The sequence below is a fragment of the Drosophila takahashii genome, chromosome 2L (genome assembly GCF_030179915.1).
Source record: "Drosophila takahashii strain IR98-3 E-12201 chromosome 2L, DtakHiC1v2, whole genome shotgun sequence".
NCBI classification, from domain to species: Eukaryota; Metazoa; Arthropoda; class Insecta; order Diptera; family Drosophilidae; genus Drosophila; species Drosophila takahashii.
The window spans coordinates 4,863,408-4,885,231 of NC_091678.1; the positions used below are offsets into that span (position 1 = coordinate 4,863,408).

Sequence of the window (21,824 nt, forward strand, 5' to 3'; positions counted from 1 at the left end):
TTAGTCTAATATCGATATTCCCCGCACGTACAAAAAACACGCTAAGAAACCAAAAAGCCACCTACACAACCAATTCCTAATAGGCAACTGAGTTGTTTTTCAAATAACAGACATGCCGATGAATTTAATTCAGTGCACAGTTTTTATTATGCAATTTTGTTTTAGTTTTTATTTGAGTTTTTTAGTTCTTAAGCACCTTTATTTACAATACACCATCAACGCATATGGAGATTCGTGGAATGTTGCTGTCGCTATCGCGGTTACCCAATCTGTGCCTACAATTCATTTTTGAAACACACATTATTCAAAAAGACAAAAAATAAATATGCAACAAAATTAAGTTTAGTCATAAGGAAATTTAAATTATCTTACTAAAAATTACATTCACAAAAACCGAAAATCTTAAGATTGGATTTTAGTTCCCATAAAGCTTGAAGCTTGCCTTCTCATTTCATTTGGCTCTCATGAAGCTCAGTTCTCATTTAATTCCTTCCCTAGTTACCATACAATTGGCTCTGAATAACCATCTGTATTGGCACTCAACTATGCGGCATCCATTACAACTTGGAAACAGTTAACGCACAGATCAGTAAACAAGTTGGCTCATCCCTATTTAACATTTAGTCTAACGACAAACGCCGCGATAGCGATATGTAGTCAGTAAAAATTGTAGCGAAAAATAAAACAACTGGTTAATCACAGAAAGTGCAAAGAAGGCACAACAATTAGAACTAAACCAATATAAAAAAAACACATTATGCCACGCTTATCATATAGACAACAATCCTCAACACATCCTTGATACTGAAAACAAAAAATGATCGAAATCCCAACCCGAAAATCCCATCCATCCTCCGATTCCGCTCTGTCCACCCCTTTGAACCCCAAGTGTTATTTCCCTATCGCTCTGTCGTTTCCTTTTGCTAATACCCTTTTGTTACATTTCTTGAATGAACAAAGTCTCAGATTGGGAACTGTGGACGGGACAATTCTCACACATAGTTCACATATGCTTGAAACAATTCGAAACCAATTGAGGAACATAGTTATCAAGTTAAGATCCATTACAACTGTGTACAGAACGATTACCAAAACAAAAGCAACATCAACAGCTACTACTACTTTTCAATGCATCCTTAAAGCAAGTCTACTGTATAACCGAAATAAAACCAACCGTTTATTATGTACAAAGCTCCTTTTAAAATACGTATTAAGAAAGCTCCTCCCTATCTACCACTCTCTACATAGATCGTCTATTGGTTAAAATCTATATAAACAAAAACCCGAATTGACCTAAATTGTAACTAAATTTAACTAACATTTCAATTATATTTTGGTACATTTGACTAGAGATTAAGTTGTATATACAGAAAATTGTACATATCTGTGCATATATTCGTAATCGAATAGGCCGCATCTAAGTGGCCGATTGAACTAACAACACCAAAAACAATCTGTAAATATAAACCAAATTTGAAAACTGTGAATTATGAATAACCCGGATGAATCACTCTAGCAACGTATATTTTTAACGAACTTTTCAAAATTGTATTTACCCATCAATTTTCAACTACTACTTCTTCTATACATTCCTACTAAAGCTCCTTTCTACCAAGCTAATCCTGCTATTGCCAGACTTGTACCTACACTTCCTGCTCTTCCGATAGATCTTTCTTTATCTCTCCTCTGAATCAATCACTCACTCACAAAACCAATCGCCAATAACGTGTCTCTCGTGAGGGCAGAGCGCATGTGTTGGATGTCGTGTAATTTTTGCCATTATTCAAACTGAACAAACAATAAACCAAAATATATATTAGCTCGAAATCGCATTAATCCCGAGATAATTCATTGCTCAAAAAGCCTGCCTTTAGTACAGCATCAAATTAATTGGGCAAATTGGGAAAGTGCCAGGCTCTCCGGCTCTAAGCTCGCTCGTAAAAATGGTAAATCATCAAGGATTGTAACTATACTCACTTGTTCTCACTGCTACCCCCACTCGCTCACTTGTACGCCGATCGATGACTTCGATTGAACTCATACCAACCAATGACAAAAACCAAAAGCAGCCAACTTTATTGATAAGCATTGTTTTGGCCTGCCTATAGAAAAAACATACAACCCTAGTTATTGTGAGATGTTCCCTTCACAGTTCTACAATTTGAATAAGAGAAACCGATAAATAAACTACTTTTGCTATAGATTTCTGCCTTAACTAACTGCACCAATTGACTAAAGTTAGCCAATTAAGTGAAACTGCTAAAATTTGTATTTTCCTAAATTTATGATTTCTGAACGCACCGTTTCTAATCTTATTTCGTTGAAAATCCCCCGCTAAAATTTTCTTTTACTTTAACAACCCCAATGCACAAAACCCCAAACCCCCCAAATCGAGTCCACAAAAATCCCACTGACACTTAATTGAACACAGAAACCGACCCTCCGCAACATACACAACCCCCCACCCAAACACCAAAAAGAAAAAAACACACAAAAACACCAAAGCATAAAAAGGCCCAAATCGAAACCAACCAAAAAAAAAACTGGAATATACTTTTTATATATTTTGTCGTTTAAGTTTTCTCCTTTTGTTTTTAGAAAAAAAAGTCTAGCTATAAGTCTTATCCGAGTCATCCACCCCTTTTGTTTCGAAAATACCCCAATCAGCCCTGAAACTGAATCTTTCACCAGACTATCGTCTATCAAGCTCGATCCCCAGCATTGACTCGATGATTTCAATGTCGCACTTTCGTTTCCACGTGTTTCCATACCCCCACCCCTCCAGAAAGATATATCTATTTAGCGTACCGTACCGTTTATGCCACCGAATAGTTGAATGCACCCACCAACGATTAACATTTAAACAACCAAAAACAACTCCTGTCTATCTCTCTCTCGTTCTTCCCTGCCCTGGATGTAATGTTATAGACACCGAACAATGCTACTCAGATACGGATTGTCCCAGTGAAAAGTCATGCCTCCAAGGACACTGCAGCGATCCTTGTACAATGCGTGGCGTGTGTGGTCTAAATGCGCTCTGCAAAACCGTACTGCATCGTCCGCGCTGCTCCTGCCCCAGCTGCCACATTGGTCGGCCGGAGATTGAGTGCAAGCCCGATGCCAAGTGCCAGTCGGAAGATACGGATGCCAAGACCAAGGAGCAGATTCCATGCTCCCACGACTCCGAGTGTCCGGAGACGTTGCAGTGCGGCCAGTACGGCCAATGCACAGATCCTTGCAACAATCCGCTTTTCATCTGCGAGAGCAACAAGAAGTGCGAGACGCGACGCCATCAGCCGGTTTGCATCTGCAAGTCTGGGTTTATAGTGAATGAATACGGGGAGCTGACGTGTGCCCCCGATAAGCGGGAGTGCTATCGCGATGATGACTGCGCCTCGAACATGGCCTGCAGCGATGGCAAGTGCCGCAATCCCTGCATCGTACCCCTGGGTAGAGCCGCGATCTGTGCCGAGAACAAGTCCTGCGAGGTGCAGAACCACAAGCCCGTTTGCATTTGTATGCGCGACTGCCAGCCATCGATATCGATTTGCCTGCGCGACGCCGGATGTCCGGCTAGCCAGGCGTGCCGGAAGCTCAAGTGCGTCGATCCGTGCGAGTTTGCCACCTGCGCACCCAACTCGCCATGCATTGTCGAGGATCACAAGCCGATATGTAAATTCTGCCCAGCTGGATTTATAGCCGATGCCAAGAATGGATGTCAAAAAGGTAAAGCACCAAAAGTACTCTCTATCACTCAGCTCTCTGTCGAGTGAAAGTGCCTTATGTTTCTGTCTCGATCTCTGTTTCCTGCTCTCTCTCTCTCTCACACACGCTCTCTCTGTCTTATTGTCTGTCCCTCAAAAAAAAAAAAAAAAAAAAAAAAAACTGCGATAAAGCACAAAAGCAATATACCCGACGAAATACATTGATCAAAGCCAAAGTCCATTATGTTTCGGGCCTTGTCAATCTGTTTCCTCGCAATGTTTGTGCCAATGTACATAGGACTGAGAAATTAACTGCCTCTAGCCGTATCAAGCTTTCGCCTAGTGATATGGTCAACTCACCCTACCAAAGCTTAGTTACAAGCCAAAAGTTCAAGTCGTGCGACTTTATAACCCCACGGTCAGATGCTTTACGCCACTAGCACAGCGACTAGGCTGAAGCACTTAAATGAAAAGAGTTGTCCAAGAATTGATCTAAAGATCGTTTAAAGTCACCAAACAAAAATACCAATAACATGAAGACACAATTACAAGAAAACTCTTCTGAACATTCACACACGCTCATGCTCACAGTGATAATATCAATTTATTAATCAAAGCCTCCTGAATACTTGTACTATGAAATCTTAACCTATGAATCTAAAAAAAATGGTAACAAGATGTAATACTAATGGTAAACCTAAACCAATCCAACACCAATATGTAGCTAACTAATAGTAAAGGCGTTCGTTTCTAATTTGAAATTGATTAACCGTAAAATAGTTTATAAAGCTTCCGATATTTGTTTGCATTTGCAGTTGAATGCAAGAGAATTAGATCAAAATCTCCAAGAGTATTTCCTTAGGTACGCCCCTCTGTATATATAGTGCACCTTCTTTATTGATGTAGCCTTACACCTTCTATCTTATATTTGGTATATATTTGTAAATATTTTAACGTATTTTTTATTTTTTAAATCTTACACTTTTATTTTGAAATATGTACAAAATACTCCACTCGAAAACCCCCAAAATTATGTAAAAAAAAATTCCAAACCTGAAAATTTGAAGCAGCTAAGCCAGGTGGCAACTGTACCTCAAACGAAGATTGCAGTGAAGCGCACCAATGTGGATCGTCGGGACAATGTATCGATTCCTGTCACACCTTCTGTGCAGGCGCAGTAAAGTGTGTTGCATCAGCTCACAGGGTTCACATATGTATTTGCCCACCCACCTTGACGAATACGACGGACACGAACTGTATTCCGACAGAAAAAACACTTGAGACTACAACCCAACAAATAGAAACGACAACGGACTCGATCAACGTAAAATACACTGTTATGCAATTGGCAAATCAAACTGAAATGAGAACCCGCTTTACCGATATAGAAGCCGAAAACGATACAACTATTTCTTACTCAAGTACAACTGAATCTTATAAGACAACAAAACAACTTTCAATTGTCACTAGTTTTACTCACCCAGAAAATGTTACAATGACCAGTATACCAACCACTTATACCTATATACCTATTGATAAGTCTACTCTTAGTTCAGCATCGCAAGAAACTACGTACCCAATTACCACCGAAACCACTACAAATGTTCCTATCGACACAAGTTTAAGGCTTGGGACAGAGCTGCCGAATTCAGGTACTGAAGAAACTACTTTTCCCGTGGGGTCAACTGATAGAAGTATTCCTACCGAAAGTCCCAAAACACCGACGACATTACCTCCTGGGACAACCCCTGGACAAATGACTGAACAAACGACAGAATCTACTAGGAAAATACCAACGAGTTCTTTCGAGAGCTCTACTCTTATTTCTGGAGCATTGGAAACAACTGTCCCATCGATAACCCCAGAAATCACTACAAATATTCCCATCGGTACAACTCGTGGGCTAGTGACAGAACAGACGACCAAATATCCCAGCGAAGTGACAACTGCAAAGGTTATTGAAGAAACCACTTTGCCTGTCGGTTCAACAGATAGAACTATTACTTCCGAAAGAGCCGACATACCGACGACATTACCTCCTGGCACAACCCCTGGACAAATGACTGAACAAACGACAGAATCTACTAGGAAAATACCAACGAGTTCTTTCGAGAGCTCTACTCTTATTTCTGGAGCATTGGAAACAACTGTCCCATCGATAACCCCAGAAATCACTACAAATATTCCCATCGGTACAACTCGTGGGCTAGTGACAGAACAGACGACCAAATATCCCAGCGAAGTGACAACTGCAAAGGTTATTGAAGAAACCACTTTGCCTGTCGGTTCAACAGATAGAACTATTACTTCCGAAAGAGCCGACATACCGACGACATTACCTCCTGGTACAACCCCTGGACAAATGACTGAACAAACGACAGAATCTACTAGGAAAATACCAACGAGTTCTTTCGAGAGCTCTACTCTTATTTCTGGAGCATTGGAAACAACTGTCCCATCGATAACCCCAGAAATCACTACAAATATTCCCATCGGTACAACTCGTGGGCTAGTGACAGAACAGACGACCAAATATCCCAGCGAAGTGACAACTGCAAAGGTTATTGAAGAAACCACTTTGCCTGTCGGTTCAACAGATAGAACTATTACTTCCGAAAGAGCCGACATACCGACGACATTACCTCCTGGCACAACCCCTGGACAAATGACTGAACAAACGACAGAATCTACTAGGAAAATACCAACGAGTTCTTTCGAGAGCTCTACTCTTATTTCTGGAGCATTGGAAACAACTGTCCCATCGATAACCCCAGAAATCACTACAAATATTCCCATCGGTACAACTCGTGGGCTAGTGACAGAACAGACGACCAAATATCCCAGCGAAGTGACAACTGCAAAGGTTATTGAAGAAACTACTCTTCCTGTGGGATCAACGGATAGAACTATTCCTTCCGATAGATCCGACATGCCAACGACATTACCACCTGGTACAACCCCTGGACAAATGACTGAACAAACGACAGAATCTACTAGGAGAGTACCAACGAGTTCCTTCGAAAGCTCTACTCTTAGTCCAGGAGCATTAGAAACAACTGCCCCATCGATAACCCTAGAAATCACCACAAATATTCCCATCGGTACAACTCGTGGGCTAGTGACCGAACAGACTACCAAATATCCCAGCGAAGTGACAACTGCAAAGGTTATTGAAGAAACTACTCTTCCTGTGGGATCAACGGATAGAACTATTCCTTCCGAAAGATCCGATATGCCAACGACATTACCACCTGGTACAACCCCTGGACAACTGACTGACCAAACGACAGAATCTACTAGGAGAGTACCAACGAGTTCCTTCGAGAGCTCTACTCTTAGCCCCGGGTCTTTGGAAACAACTGTCCCTTCGATAACCCCAAAAATCACTACAAATATTCCCATCGGTACAACTCGTGGGCTAGTGACAGAACAGACTACCAAATATCCCAGTGAAGTGACAACTGCAAAGGTTATTGAAGAAACTACTCTTCCTGTGGGATCAACGGATAGAACTATTCCTTCCGAAAGATCCGATATGCCAACGACATTACCACCTGGTACAACCCCTGGACAACTGACTGACCAAACGACAGAATCTACTAGGAGAGTACCAACGAGTTCCTTCGAGAGCTCTACTCTTAGCCCCGGGTCTTATGAAACAACTGTCCCATCGATAACCCCAGAAATCACTACAAATATTCCGATCGGTACAACTCGTGGGCTAGTGACAGAACAGACGACCAAATATCCCAGCGAAGTGACAACTGCAAAGGTTATTGAAGAAACCACTTTGCCTGTCGGTTCAACAGATAGAACTATTACTTCCGAAAGAGCCGACATACCAAGGACATTACCTCCTGGTACAACCCCTGGTCAAATGACTGAACAAACGACAGAATCCACTAGGAGAGTACCAACGAGTTCCTTCGAGAGCTCTACTCTTATCCCCGGGTCTTATGAAACAACTCTCCCATCGATAACCCCAGAAATCACTACAAATATTCCGATCGGTACAACTCGTGGGCTAGTGACAGAACAGACGACCAAATATCCCAGCGAAGTGACAACTGCAAAGGTTATTGAAGAAACCACTTTGCCTGTCGGTTCAACAGATAGAACTATTACTTCCGAAAGAGCCGACATACCAACGACATTACCTCCTGGTACAACCCCTGGTCAAATGACTGAACAAACGACAGAATCTACTAGGAGAGTACCAACGAGTTCCTTCGAGAGCTCTACTCTTAGCCCCGGGTCTTATGAAACAACTCTCCCATCGATAACCCCAGAAATCACTACAAATATTCCGATCGGTACAACTCGTGGGCTAGTGACCGAACAGACTACCAAATATCCCAGCGAAGTGACAACTGCAAAGGTTATGGAAGAAACCACTTTGCCTGTCGGTTCAACAGATAGAACTATTCCTTCCGAAAGATCCGACATACCAACGACATTACCTCCTGGTACAACCCCTGGACAAATGACTGAACAAACGACAGAATCTACTAGGAGAGTACCAACGAGTTCCTTCGAGAGCTCTACTCTTAGCCCCGGGTCTTTGGAAACAACTGTCCCTTCGATAACCCCAAAAATCACTACAAATATTCCCATCGGTACAACTCGTGGGCTAGTGACCGAACAGACTACCAAATATCCCAGCGAAGTGACAACTGCAAAGGTTATTGAAGAAACCACTTTGCCTGTCGGTTCAACTGATAGAACTATTAATTCCGAAAGAGCCGACTTACCAACGACATTACCTCCTGGTACTACCCCTGGTAAAATGACTAAACAAACGACAGAATCCATTAGGAAAGTACCAACGAGTTCTTTCGAGAGCTCAACTATTAGTCCAGGCTCATTGGAAACAACTGTCCCATCGATAACCCCAGAAATCACAACAAATATTCCGATCGGTACAACTCGTGGGCTAGTGACCGAACAGACGACCAAATATCCCACCGAAGTGACAACTGCAAAGGTTATTGAAGAAACCACTTTGCCTGTCGGTTCAACAGAAAGAACTATTAGTTCCGAAAGAGCCGACTTACCAACGACATTACCTCCTGGTACAACCCCTGGTCAAATGACTGAACAAACGACAGAATCTACTAGGAGAGTACCAACGAGTTCCTTCGAGAGCTCTACTCTTAGCCCCGGGTCTTTCGAAACAACTGTCCCATCGATAGCCCCAGAAATCACTACAAATATTCCCATCGGTACAACTCGTGGGCTAGTGACAGAACAGACTACCAAATATCCCAGTGATGTGACAACTGCAAAGGTTATTGAAGAAACTACTCTTCCTGTGGGATCAACGGATAGAACTATTACTTCCGAAAGATCCGACATACCGACGACATTACCTCCTGGTACAACCCCTGGTCAAATAACTGAACAAACGACAGAATCTACTAGGAGAGTACCAACGAGTTCCTTCGAGAGCTCTACTCTTAGCCCCGGGTCTTTGGAAACAACTGTCCCTTCGATAACCCCAGAAATCACTACAAATATTCCCATCGGTACAACTCGTGGGCTAGTGACAGAACAGACTACCAAATATCCCAGTGAAGTGACAACTGCAAAGGTTATTGAAGAAACCACTTTGCCTGTCGGTTCAACAGAAAGAACTATTACTTCCGAAAGAGCCGACTTACCAACGACATTACCTCCTGGTACAACCCCTGGTCAAATGACTGAACAAACGACAGAATCTACTAGGAGAGTACCAACGAGTTCCTTCGAGAGCTCTACTCTTAGCCCCGGGTCTTTCGAAACAACTGTCCCATCGATAGCCCCAGAAATCACTACAAATATTCCCATCGGTACAACTCGTGGGCTAGTGACAGAACAGACTACCAAATATCCCAGTGAAGTGACAACTGCAAAGGTTATTGAAGAAACTACTCTTCCTGTGGGATCAACGGATAGAACTATTACTTCCGAAAGATCCGACATACCGACGACATTACCTCCTGGTACAACCCCTGGTCAAATGACTGAACAAACGACAGAATCTACTAGGAGAGTACCAACGAGTTCCTTCGAGAGCTCTACTCTTAGTCCCGGGTCTTTAGAAACAACTGTCCCATCGATAACCTCAGAAATCACTACAAATATTCCGATCGGTACAACTAGTGGGCTAGTGACAGAACAGACTACCAAATATCCCAGTGAAGTGACAACTGCAAAGGTTATTGAAGAAACTACTCTTCCTGTGGGATCAACGGATAGAACTATTACTTCCGAAAGATCCGACATACCGACGACATTACCTCCTGGTACAACCCCTGGTCAAATGACTGAACAAACGACAGAATCTACTAGGAGAGTACCAACGAGTTCCTTCGAGAGCTCTACTCTTAGCCCCGGGTCTTTCGAAACAACTGTCCCATCGATAGCCCCAGAAATCACTACAAATATTCCCATCGGTACAACTCGTGGGCTATTGACAGAACAGACTACCAAATATCCCAGTGAAGTGACAACTGCAAAGGTTATTGAAGAAACTACTCTTCCTGTGGGATCAACGGATAGAACTATTCCTTCCGAAAGAGCCGACATACCGACGACATTACCTCCTGGTACAACCCCTGGTCAAATGACTGAAAAAACGACAGAATCTACTAGGAGAGTACCAACGAGTTCCTTCGAGAGCTCTACTCTTAGTCCCGGGTCTTTAGAAACAACTGTCCCATCGATAACCTCAGAAATCACTACAAATATTCCGATCGGTACAACTAGTGGGCTAGTGACAGAACAGACTACCAAATATCCCAGTGAAGTGACAACTGCAAAGGTTATTGAAGAAACTACTCTTCCTGTGGGATCAACGGATAGAACTATTCCTTCCGAAAGAGCCGACATACCGACGATATTACCTCCTGGTACAACCCCTGGTCAAATGACTGAAAAAACGACAGAATCTACTAGGAGAGTACCAACGAGTTCCTTCGAGAGCTCTACTCTTAGCCCCGGGTCTTTCGAAACAACTGTCCCATCGATAGCCCCAGAAATCAATACAAATATTCCGATCGGTACAACTAGTGGGCTAGTGACAGAACAGACTACCAAATATCCCAGTGAAGTGACAACTGCAAAGATTATTGAAGAAACTACTCTTCCTGTGGGATCAACGGATAGAACTATTCCTTCCGAAAGATCCGATATGCCAACGACATTACCACCTGGTACAACCCCTGGACAAATGACTGAACAAACGACAGAATCTACTAGGAGAGTACCAACGAGTTCCTTCGAGAGCTCAACTCTTAGTCCAGGCTCATTGGAAACAACTGTCCCATCGATAACCTTAGAAATCACTACAAATATTCCGACCGGTACAACTCGTGGGCTAGTGACCGAACAGACGACCAAATATCCCAGCGAAGTGACAACTGCTAAGCCTACTGAAGAAACTACACTTCCTGTGGGATCAACGGATAGAACAATTCCTTCCGAAAGAGCCGACATACCAAGGACATTACCTCCTGGTACAACCCCTGGTCAAATGACTGAACAAACGACAGAATCTACTAGGAGAGTACCAACGAGTTCCTTCGAAATCACTACAAATATTCCAATCGGTACAACTCGTGGGCTAGTGACAGAACAGACTACCAAATATCCCAGTGAAGTGACAACTGCAAAGGTTATTGAAGAAACTACTCTTCCTGTAGGATCAACGGATAGAACTATTACTTCCGAAAGATCCGACATACCGACGACATTACCTCCTGGTACAACCCCTGGTCAAATGACTGAACAAACGACAGAATCTACTAGGAGAGTACCAACGAGTTCCTTCGAGAGCTCTACTCTTAGCCCCGGGTCTTTGGAAACAACTGTCCCATCGATAACCTCAGAAATCACTACAAATATTCCGATCGGTACAACTCGTGGGCTAGTGACTGAACAGACGACCAAATATCCCAGCGAAGTGACAACTGCAAAGGTTATTGAAGAAACTACTCTTCCTGTAGGATCAACGGATAGAACTATTACTTCCGAAAGATCCGACATACCGACGACATTACCTCCTGGTACAACCCCTAGTCAAATGACTGAACAAACGACCGAATCTACTAGGAGAGTACCAACGAGTTCCTTCGAGAGCTCAACTCTTAGTCCAGGCTCATTGGAAACAACTGTCCCATCGATAACCTCAGAAATCACTACAAATATTCCGATCGGTACAACTCGTGGGCTAGTGACCGAACAGACCACCAAATATCCCAGCGAAGTGACAACTGCAAAAGTTATTGAAGAATCCACTTTGCCTGTCGGTTCAACAGATAGAACTATTACTTCCGAAAGAGCCGACATACCGACGACATTACCTCCTGGTACAACCCCTGGACAAATAACTGAACAAACAACAGAATCTACTAGGAGAGTACCAACGAGTTCCTTCGAGAGCTCTACTATTATCCCCGGGTATTTAAGAACAACTCTCCCATCGATAACCCCAGAAATCACTACAAATATTCCGATCGGTACAACTCGTGGGCTAGTGACTGAACAGACGAACAAATATCCCAGCGAAGTGACAACTGCTAAGTCTACTGAAGAAACTACACTTCCTGTGGGATCAACGGATAGAACTATTCCTTCCGAAAGATCCGATATGCCAACGACATTACCACCTGGTACAACCCCTGGACAAATGACTGAACAAACGACAGAATCTACTAGGAGAGTACCAACGAGTTCCTTCGAGAGCTCAACTCTTAGTCCAGGCTCATTGGAAACAACTGTCCCATCGATAACCTTAGAAATCACTACAAATATTCCGACCGGTACAACTCGTGGGCTAGTGACCGAACAGACGACCAAATATCCCAGCGAAGTGACAACTGCTAAGTCTACTGAAGAAACTACACTTCCTGTGGGATCAACGGATAGAACTATTCCTTCCGAAAGAGCCGACATACCAACGACATTACCTCCTGGTACAACCCCTGGTCAAATGACTGAACAAACGACAGAATCTACTAGGAGAGTACCAACGAGTTCCTTCGAGAGCTCTACTCTTAGCCCCGGGTCTTTGGAAACAACTGTCCCTTCGATAACCCCAGAAATCACTACAAATATTCCCATTGGTACAACTCGTGGGCTAGTGACAGAACAGACTACCAAATATCCCAGTGAAGTGACAACTGCAAAGGTTATTGAAGAAACTACTCTTCCTGTGGGATCAACGGATAGAACTATTACTTCCGAAAGATCCGACATACCGACGACATTACCTCCTGGTACAACCCCTGGTCAAATGACTGAACAAACGACAGAATCTACTAGGAGAGTACCAACGAGTTCCTTCGAGAGCTCTACTCTTAGCCCCGGGTCTTTGGAAACAACTGTCCCATCGATAACCTCAGATATCACTACAAATATTCCGATCGGTACAACTCGTGGGCTAGTGACAGAACAGACTACCAAATATCCTAGTGAAGTGACAACTGCAAAGGTTATTGAAGAAACTACTCTTCCTGTGGGATCAACGGATAGCACTATTACTTCCGAAAGATCCGATATGCCAACGACATTACCAACTGGTACAACCCCTGGACAAATGACTGAACAAACGACAGAATCTACTAGGAGAGTACCAACGAGTTCCTTCGAGAGCTCTACTCTTAGCCCCGGGTCTTTGGAAACAACTGTCCCTTCGATAACCCCAGAAATCACTACAAATATTCCCATCGGTACAACTCGTGGGCTAGTGACAGAACAGACTACCAAATATCCCAGTGAAGTGACAACTGCAAAGGTTATTGAAGAAACTACTCTTCCTGTGGGATCAACGGATAGAACTATTACTTCCGAAAGATCCGACATACCGACGACATTACCTCCTGGTACAACCCCTGATCAAATGACTGAACAAACGACAGAATCTACTAGGAGAGTACCAACGAGTTCCTTCGAGAGCTCTACTCTTAGCCCCGGGTCTTTGGAAACAACTGTCCCATCAATAACCTCAGATATCACTACAAATATTCCGATCGGTACAACTCGTGGGCTAGTGACAGAACAGACTACCAAATATCCCAGTGAAGTGACAACTGCAAAGGTTATTGAAGAAACTACACTTCCTGTGGGATCAACGGATAGAACTATTACTTCCGAAAGAGCCGACTTACCAACGACATTACCTCCTGGTACAACCCCTGGTCAAATGACTGACCAAACGACAGAATCTACTAGGAGAGTACCAACGAGTTTCTTCGAGAGCTCTACTCTTAGCCCCGGGTCTTATGAAACAACTGTCCCATCGATAACCTCAGAAATCACTACAAATATTCCAATCGGTACAACTCGTGGGCTAGTGACTGAACAGACGACCAAATATCCCAGCGAAGTGACAACTGCAAAGGTTATTGAAGAAACTACTCCTCCTGTGGGTTCAACGGATAGAACTATTCCGTCCGAAAGACCCGACATACCAACAACATTACCTCCTGGTACAACCCCTGGTCAAATGACTGAACAAACGACAGAATCTACTCGGAGAGTACCAACTAGTTCCTTCGAGAGCTCTACTCTTAGTCCAGGAGCATTAGAAACAACTGTCCCATCGACAACCCCTGAAATCACTACAAATATTCCGATCGGTACAACTCGTGGGCTAGTGACCGAACAGACGACCAAATATCCCAGCGAAGTGACAACTGCAAAGGTTATTGAAGAAGCTACTCCTCCTGTGGGATCAACGAATAGAACTATTCCTTCCGAAAGATCCGATATGCCAACGACATTACCACCTGGTACAACCCCTGGACAAATGACTGAACAAACAACAGAATTTACTAGGAGAGTACCAACGAGTTCCTTCGAGAGCTCTACTCTTAGCCCCGGGTCTTTGGAAACAACTGTCCCATCGATAACCCCAGAAATCACTACAAACATTCTGATCGGTACAACTCGTGGGCTAGTGACCGAACAGACGACCAAATATCCCAGCGAAGTGACAACTGCCAAGTCTACTGAAGAAACTACTCTTCCTGTGGGATCAACGAATAGAACTATTCCTTCCGAAAGATCCGATATGCCAACGACATTACCACCTGGTACAACCCCTGGACAAATGACTGAACAAACAACAGAATTTACTAGGAGAGTACCAACGAGTTCCTTCGAGAGCTCTAATCTTAGTCCAGGAGCATTAGAAACAACTGTCCCATCGACAACCCCTGAAATCACAACAAATATTCCGATCGGTACAACTCGTGGGCTAGTGACCGAACAGCCGACCAAATATCCCAGCGAAGTGACAACTGCAAAGGTTATTGAAGAAACCACTTTGCCTGTCGGTTCAACAGATAGAACTATTCCTTCCGAAAGACCCGACATACCAACGACATTACCTCCTGGTACAACCCCTGGTCAAATGACTGAACAAACGACAGAGTCTACTAGGAAAGTACCAACGAGTTCTTACGAGACCTCTACTGTTTCGAATGAATTACCAACGGCGAAAGATCTTACTGTGACAGGTAGCGCAACGACAGAATCTGTAAAGAGTTGTAGAACAGAACATGACTGTTTGGACGACCAGACATGCTTGGGTGGGCTGTGCATATCGCCCTGTAAATACTTCACCAACCTTTGCACTGTGCAAAATCTGACTATTTGTCGTACATTGAACCACACCACAATGTGCTTTTGCGATACCGGCGATGATGTAAATAGACCCGATTGCTCTATGAAAGCAGGTAACTAAAGTTGTGTATATAGGTTGTAAGTCTTGTTATCAAATCATAATGAATGAATTGCAAGGAACCACAGGGTTGCGGTAAACTCTTGGCATCGTGCAACGCCGACTACTTTCAACGCCAATCACATAACTGGCAAATCGTAGTGCCTACTTCAGTTTGATGTCATGTTTTCTTTCTCTTCTCTTGGACTTCCAGCCATTATCCTTCTTGTGGCCCATATATGTGTACGACCAGCCATTCAACTCGTGCGGGCACCTTGCATGCAACCATTTGGATTATTTCCCGCAATTCCCGTGTGTTCTTTGTTCTCAAATTTTCCAAATGCATTTGTCTTGGTTCCCCCTCTTATTGCTTCTCTGGCTGTATTTCGTTGAAAGCCTTGCACCTTCACCCACCGATCTCTTCACCACGAGCAGCACCCGAGATAGTTTGAATTTTCTGTGTCCTTCACCAAAGAAGCTTTTGATCGAATGCCAATGGGAGTTCCCTGCGAATTCACTCTCTACAGCAGTCGTTTGCATGTCGATTTATGTTGCAATGTTGCTCGTTCATGTTAGTTGCCTGCTTGTTGTCTGCCTGAATGCCTGCTGCAAGAATCATCATCAAATCCTCAGCCATCGTCCACACCACTTTGAATGTTTCTCGTTATGTCTTCAATTGATCTCAATTCGCATGTTTTTATCTCAGCGCGACACCTTTAAAATGTGTTCTAATCTGTGTTGATTTTGTTGTATTTAGTACATACTCGTTGTCGTTAATCATGTATCGTAAGTGTATTAGAAATAAGTTTTGCATGTGGTGTTTGGACTACTAATAATAACAAACCCTAGCTAATATATTTGAGCACTAACTCACTTAATGCTTTTGCATGTGTATATGTTGTTTTAAGCAACAGCTAAAAACTAAACTATATTTAACTAATGCTAAAGCCTGCTGCATAGTATTTAGATTGCTTGAAACTGGAGTTGAACAGTTAGATTAAGGATACTATATTAAAAGATAAAGTTATACTAACTGCATTGAAAAATTAATGAAAAAGAAAACTACCTACCGAACAGGATTCTTGACCTAAATAAAAGGAATGACTTAAATTATAACGACTTATACTATTAATGCACATATGTGCTTAGATAAAACGACTTAAAGAACCCCAACTAATGCCTAATCGTCCTTTGCGAACAGAAATCGGTTGCGCATCGAGTGATGAGTGCCCCTCCCAGCAGGCGTGCATCAATGCTCTTTGCGTGGATCCTTGCACCCACCACAATCCGTGCAGCCGAAATGAAGACTGTCGTGTTCTCAACCATCAGCCGCTTTGTTCAGCAGGTGGGTATCAATGAGGACTTAAAAACTACTTGAAACTTACTACTTAATATCTTAAACCTACAGAACATGGTCGCACACCTGGCTGTGAGCATTGTCCACCAGGAGCTAACTGCGATCCGACAACCGGTGCTTGTATAAAGGGTAAGTTCAACTGGCAGTTCTCTACCTTAATGAATCTAAAACTCCTAGTGTTAAGTGTAAATACAATGTGTACATATTCTAATATTAAATTAACCACCCGTTACCCGTGTAAATACATCTCTCTCCTTAGCTAATGTAACAATAACAACTATTACTACCAAGAACTCCACATCTACCAAGATACCAACGAAACCAAGAACAACAGCTAACCCAAACACAGGCGTCAAAACGACGCCGACAACCACGGGGGCCAACACAAGAACCACCACCACAACCACTACTACCACTTCCTCCACTAGCACTGAATCGAGCACAATCACAAGCGCTACTAACCAGACCAGTAAGAACCACAAACCAGACACAGAAAGCACCACCTCCCACACCGATGCCACGAGGCGGTATCGCGATGGTGAGAACAATATCACCGATACGCCAACCCCGAGGCCCACGATCCAGACGACCACGTTGCGGGGCGAAGATATCATAAGTGACAGTCAGAGGCGGTCCACCACGACGCCCAAAATGAAGACGACCCGGCTGGACACTTCGAACGAAGTCCCAGACACCACAACGCCGTGGCCCTTGGAGCTGCCCACCATGGAGGGCACCACCACGGAGGTCTACAACACCATGTTTGCCCCGCTGGGCAACACCACTGACACCTCATTAATTAACCCATGTACAGTAGATACTAATTGTGCCCCTAGCGAGCACTGCAAGCTGGGCCATTGCCGTAAGAAAGGTATATTAACTTTATATGTGACATGCACGCCACTTTGGGACTTAACCCCTACACTCTCAGTCTGAATCCCTTTAAATTGGCCACATATGTATTGTTGTTTCAATATTAAATTGGCTGATCAATGTAATAAACTCTATAAGTTAAAAAAAAAAAAAAAAAAAAGCATATGTGGTCATATTTAACTGTGGCAATTTATCTCTCCCAAAGTGGCACTAATACTGATCGATTGTACATAAATTCTTATGTAAAGGGCTTGTTTTCTGGCCATATCAATTAATTTTGTTGTAAAAATTGTACATACATAAATAATTACCAGTGCCCTTGTACATATTTATGATTTAATTTGTTAAAAACCGAAATCACCATCATTTAATTAACTATTTAACTCACTAAATCCTTTCTAACAAGTAGAACCGCCGGGTTCACCGAAAACGCCCGAACCCTGTCAATCTAACAACGACTGCATTGAGAGCGAGGCCTGTTACATGGGCCTGTGCCAGGATCCGTGCGAGTTTGCCAAGATCTGTGCCGCGACCGCCAAGTGCACGGCCAAGAGCCACCGACCAGTTTGCACCTGTCCGCAGGGCCATGAGGGCAATCCGATGGTCAAGTGTGTAACCACTCAAACCTCAAGTAAGGCACTAATCAATTAATCAACAAACTTTCATGCATGGAACTAGCTAGCAATACTTTCGGAATAAATAATCTGCTTTTGCTATCTTAATAACATTGTTAAAACCAACTTACAGTTGAATGCACTGACGATTCGGACTGCGGAGTCACGGAGGCGTGCATCAATCAGCTGTGCCAGCATCCTTGCGATGTCCATGATCCCTGTGCCACGAATGCCGTTTGCATCAACACCAACCATGCAGCCGATTGCAGCTGTGCGGATGGATTCCAGGGCAATGGATTCGTTGGCTGTCAGCCAGGTTAGTATGCCCTTGATCAACACGATGGCGCACCTTTGTTGTCCTCCTCAAGAAATCCTCTGCTAATGTGTCACCATGTCTTGTTTTCAACCAATCTCTCTCTTTCATACACTGTACAAATCCCCGTACACTATGTATACACCATGTATAAAAACTTGTACCGTCCCGCCACCAAATCAACTCTAAAAACCAACCAACAAACTATATATAAATACACCCACCGATCCAACCGAATCGCACCGTAACCTTAACCACAGCACGAACCCCTGTCTGTCAATACAACGAGGACTGTCCGCCGACGAAGCTCTGCGATCGCCTCAACCGGCGCTGCATTAATCCGTGCCAGGAGGACTCTTGCGGCGAGAATGCCGAGTGTATTCCGGTGAACCACGGAACAGACTGTCGCTGCCTGCCCGGATTCCTTGGCAATGCCTATGTGCAGTGTCTGCCCAGTCAGGGTTGCCGTTCCGATTCCGAGTGTGATTCCAGTCAGGCCTGCATCAACGGAAAGTGCTCATCGCCCTGTCAATGCGGTGCCTTTGCCCTCTGCGATGTGGTGAACCATCGCGGTGTGTGCAAGTGCCCACCGGGCTACAACGGAAATCCCCAGGTGGGCTGCAGTCCACCCCAGGATCCCTGCGACCCCAATCCATGTGGCTTGAATGCCCTGTGCGAGCTCGACAATGGCAACCCCATCTGCTACTGCCCCAAGGGTCTTACCGGAAATCCCTTCAAGAATTGCAGTAAGTATTGTTTTAGTTTTAAAAGAACCAAAACTTAAAAAAAAAATTATATTTGTTTTAGTTCCCGAGGGAGATGAGTGCACCCCGAATCCTTGTGGACCCAATTCCGGCTGCCGTCGCGTGGATGGCAACCCGATTTGCTTCTGCCTGCCGGAGTACGAGGGTCAGCCGCCGTCGATTCCCTGCGAGCTGCCCTCGAATCCCTGCGATCCTTCGCCCTGTGGACCCAATACCCAGTGCTCCGTTCTGAGCAACGGTTTCTCCAAGTGCACCTGTCTGCCCAACTATGTGGAGAGCCCCAACACCATCCGTGGCTGCGTTGAACCCATTAATCCCTGTGACCCCAATCCCTGTGGAACTGGTGCCATCTGCGATTCATCGCGACAGCCCGTCTGCTATTGTCCGGACAACAAGATTGGAAATCCCTTCAGGTTGTGCGACAAGCCAGCCGTCACCATTGAGCTTTGCCAGCCGGGACCTTGCGGAAGAAATGCCGACTGCTATGTGGCCGGAAATCGTGAGGAGTGCTACTGCCGCTCCGGATATGTGGGAGATGCCTATCAGGGATGCCGTGAACCCAGTCGCACCGTTTGCGATCCCAATCCCTGCGGACCCAATGCCAATTGCGTGGTGGCAGGCGATGGACAGACCGCCTGCGTTTGTCCCGATGGCCTGTCTGGTGATCCCACCTCCCTGATCGGTTGCCACGGCTACGAGTGCCAGGTGGATGCCGATTGCCCGAACAGCAAGGCCTGCATGGGCTACCGCTGCTACGATCCCTGCCCCGGAGCCTGTGGCCAAGGAGCCCACTGCCAGGTGGAGGAACATCACCCGGTTTGCTCCTGCAATGCCGGATTGACCGGCAACCCAGGAGTTCGCTGCTATGCCCTGGATCATCCCAAGACGAATCCTTGTGTGCCCAGCCCATGTGGTCGGAATAGTGAGTGCAAGTTGCTGAATAACCGCGCCGTCTGCTCCTGCATCCCAGGCTACCTGGGTGATCCACAGTCGGGCTGCCAACCGGAGTGCGACATCAACTCGGATTGCGGGGATACATTGTCCTGCATTAACCACAAGTGCGTGGATCCTTGTGCCGGTGCGATCTGTGGCATCAATGCCATCTGTAATGTGCGCCAGCACACGCCAGTTTGCCTCTGCTTGGACGGATTCGTCGGCGATGCCTTCTTGCAGTGTGTACCCATTGGAATACTGAAGAATGTTTCGCGGGATCCTTGTGCCCCGTCGCCCTGTGGACCCCGAGATGTCTGCTCGGTGTTCGGCGATGGTGTGGCTTTATGTGATCCTTGCTTTGGACCCAATGCCCAGCAGAATCCACGCTGCCGGCCGGAGTGTGTGGCCAATTCGGATTGTCCGTTTGATCGCGCCTGTCTGGGCCAACGCTGCCAGGATCCCTGCCCCGGATCCTGTGGACGGAATGCCATCTGCAATGTGTACGAGCACAACCCAGTGTGTGCCTGCCCCACGGGTCTCTTTGGAAATCCCTACGAGCAGTGCACCACGCAGTCGGTGGTGGAGCCACCACCACAGCCTAGCTGCGCCAAGCTGCGTTGCGGAGCCAATGCCGAGTGCAGGCGTCAGTCCGGCGGTCTGGCCTGCGTCTGCCGCAAGGGTTACTTCGGTGACCCGCATATTGGCTGCCGGCCGGAGTGCGTGCTTAATAGTGACTGCCCGGCGGAGAAGGCCTGCCTGAATTCCAAGTGCGTGGAGGCTTGTTCGGGTGTGTGCGGCATCAATGCCGTCTGCCGTGTGGTCAACCATGCGCCGGTTTGCATCTGTGCCGAGGGCTTTAGTGGAGATGCCTCGATAGCCTGCAATCCCTTCTACCTGCCACCGCCAGTGCGTCCAACTCCATGTGAGCCATCGCCCTGTGGACCCAACTCGCGCTGCAAAGCCACCCCCGATGGCTATGCCGCCTGCTCCTGCCTGCCGAACTTCAAGGGAGCTCCGCCAGTCTGCCAGCCCGAGTGCGTGGTCAGCTCGGAGTGTGCTCCCAACCAGGCCTGCTTGAATCAGCGGTGTGCCGATCCCTGTCCCGGTATCTGCGGGGGTGGAGCCCGCTGTGAAGTCTTGAATCACAACCCCATCTGTTCTTGTGAGGCCAATTTCGAAGGCGATCCGTTTGTGGCCTGCTCACCCATCCAGGATCCAGGACGCGACATCGCTGTGCCAAAGAACCCGTGCGTGCCATCCCCTTGCGGACCCAACTCCATATGCCAGATCAAACAGAACCGACCAGTCTGCTCCTGTGTGGCCAACTACATTGGCAGCCCGCCATATTGCCGGCCGGAGTGCACGCTGAGCAGTGAGTGTCCCTCGGACAAGGCCTGCATCCAGGAGAAGTGCCAGAACCCGTGTGCCAACATCTGTGGACACAATGCCCGCTGTACGGTCATCGCCCACTCGGCCCACTGCAGTTGCGACGATGACTTCGAGGGAGATGCCTTCATCGGTTGCTCTAAGAAGATTCCAGAAAGTAAGTTTGGGTGGCTTCT

At 45.4% G+C, this 21,824-nt stretch overlaps 3 protein-coding genes across 3 annotated transcripts in view; all 3 read left to right on the top strand.

The window, feature by feature from the left end:
• Window positions 1-21,824, top strand: part of LOC108057764 (fibrillin-like protein dumpy) — a 119,402-nt gene that overhangs the window by 46,997 nt on the left and 50,581 nt on the right. The window contains exons 13-20 of the mRNA XM_070215658.1: window positions 2,929-3,726; window positions 16,610-16,753; window positions 16,817-16,894; window positions 17,025-17,636; window positions 18,048-18,269; window positions 18,386-18,568; window positions 18,826-19,311; window positions 19,373-21,805. Of these exons, the coding sequence (XP_070071759.1) occupies window positions 2,929-3,726; window positions 16,610-16,753; window positions 16,817-16,894; window positions 17,025-17,636; window positions 18,048-18,269; window positions 18,386-18,568; window positions 18,826-19,311; window positions 19,373-21,805 (4,956 nt within the window). The remainder of the gene's footprint in view (window positions 1-2,928; window positions 3,727-16,609; window positions 16,754-16,816; window positions 16,895-17,024; window positions 17,637-18,047; window positions 18,270-18,385; window positions 18,569-18,825; window positions 19,312-19,372; window positions 21,806-21,824) is intronic.
• Window positions 4,768-8,558, top strand: LOC138912309 (mucin-2-like; the record flags this gene model as incomplete). The annotated part of the gene is made up of 2 exons (XM_070212644.1): window positions 4,768-8,485; window positions 8,545-8,558. Coding segments are annotated over 2 exons (3,732 nt in total), but the record flags the coding sequence as incomplete, so codon positions are not given.
• LOC138912310 (mucin-2-like) lies at window positions 9,400-14,878 on the top strand. The gene is made up of 2 exons (XM_070212651.1): window positions 9,400-14,779; window positions 14,865-14,878. The coding sequence occupies exons 1-2, from the start codon at window positions 9,400-9,402 to the stop codon at window positions 14,876-14,878; spliced, it is 5,394 nt and encodes a 1,797-aa protein (XP_070068752.1).

Excerpts from the sequence above, each read along its gene's own strand:
- LOC138912310 (XM_070212651.1), top strand. The coding sequence starts at position 9,400 with ATGACTGAACAAACGACAGAATCTACTAGGAGAGTACCAACGAGTTCC.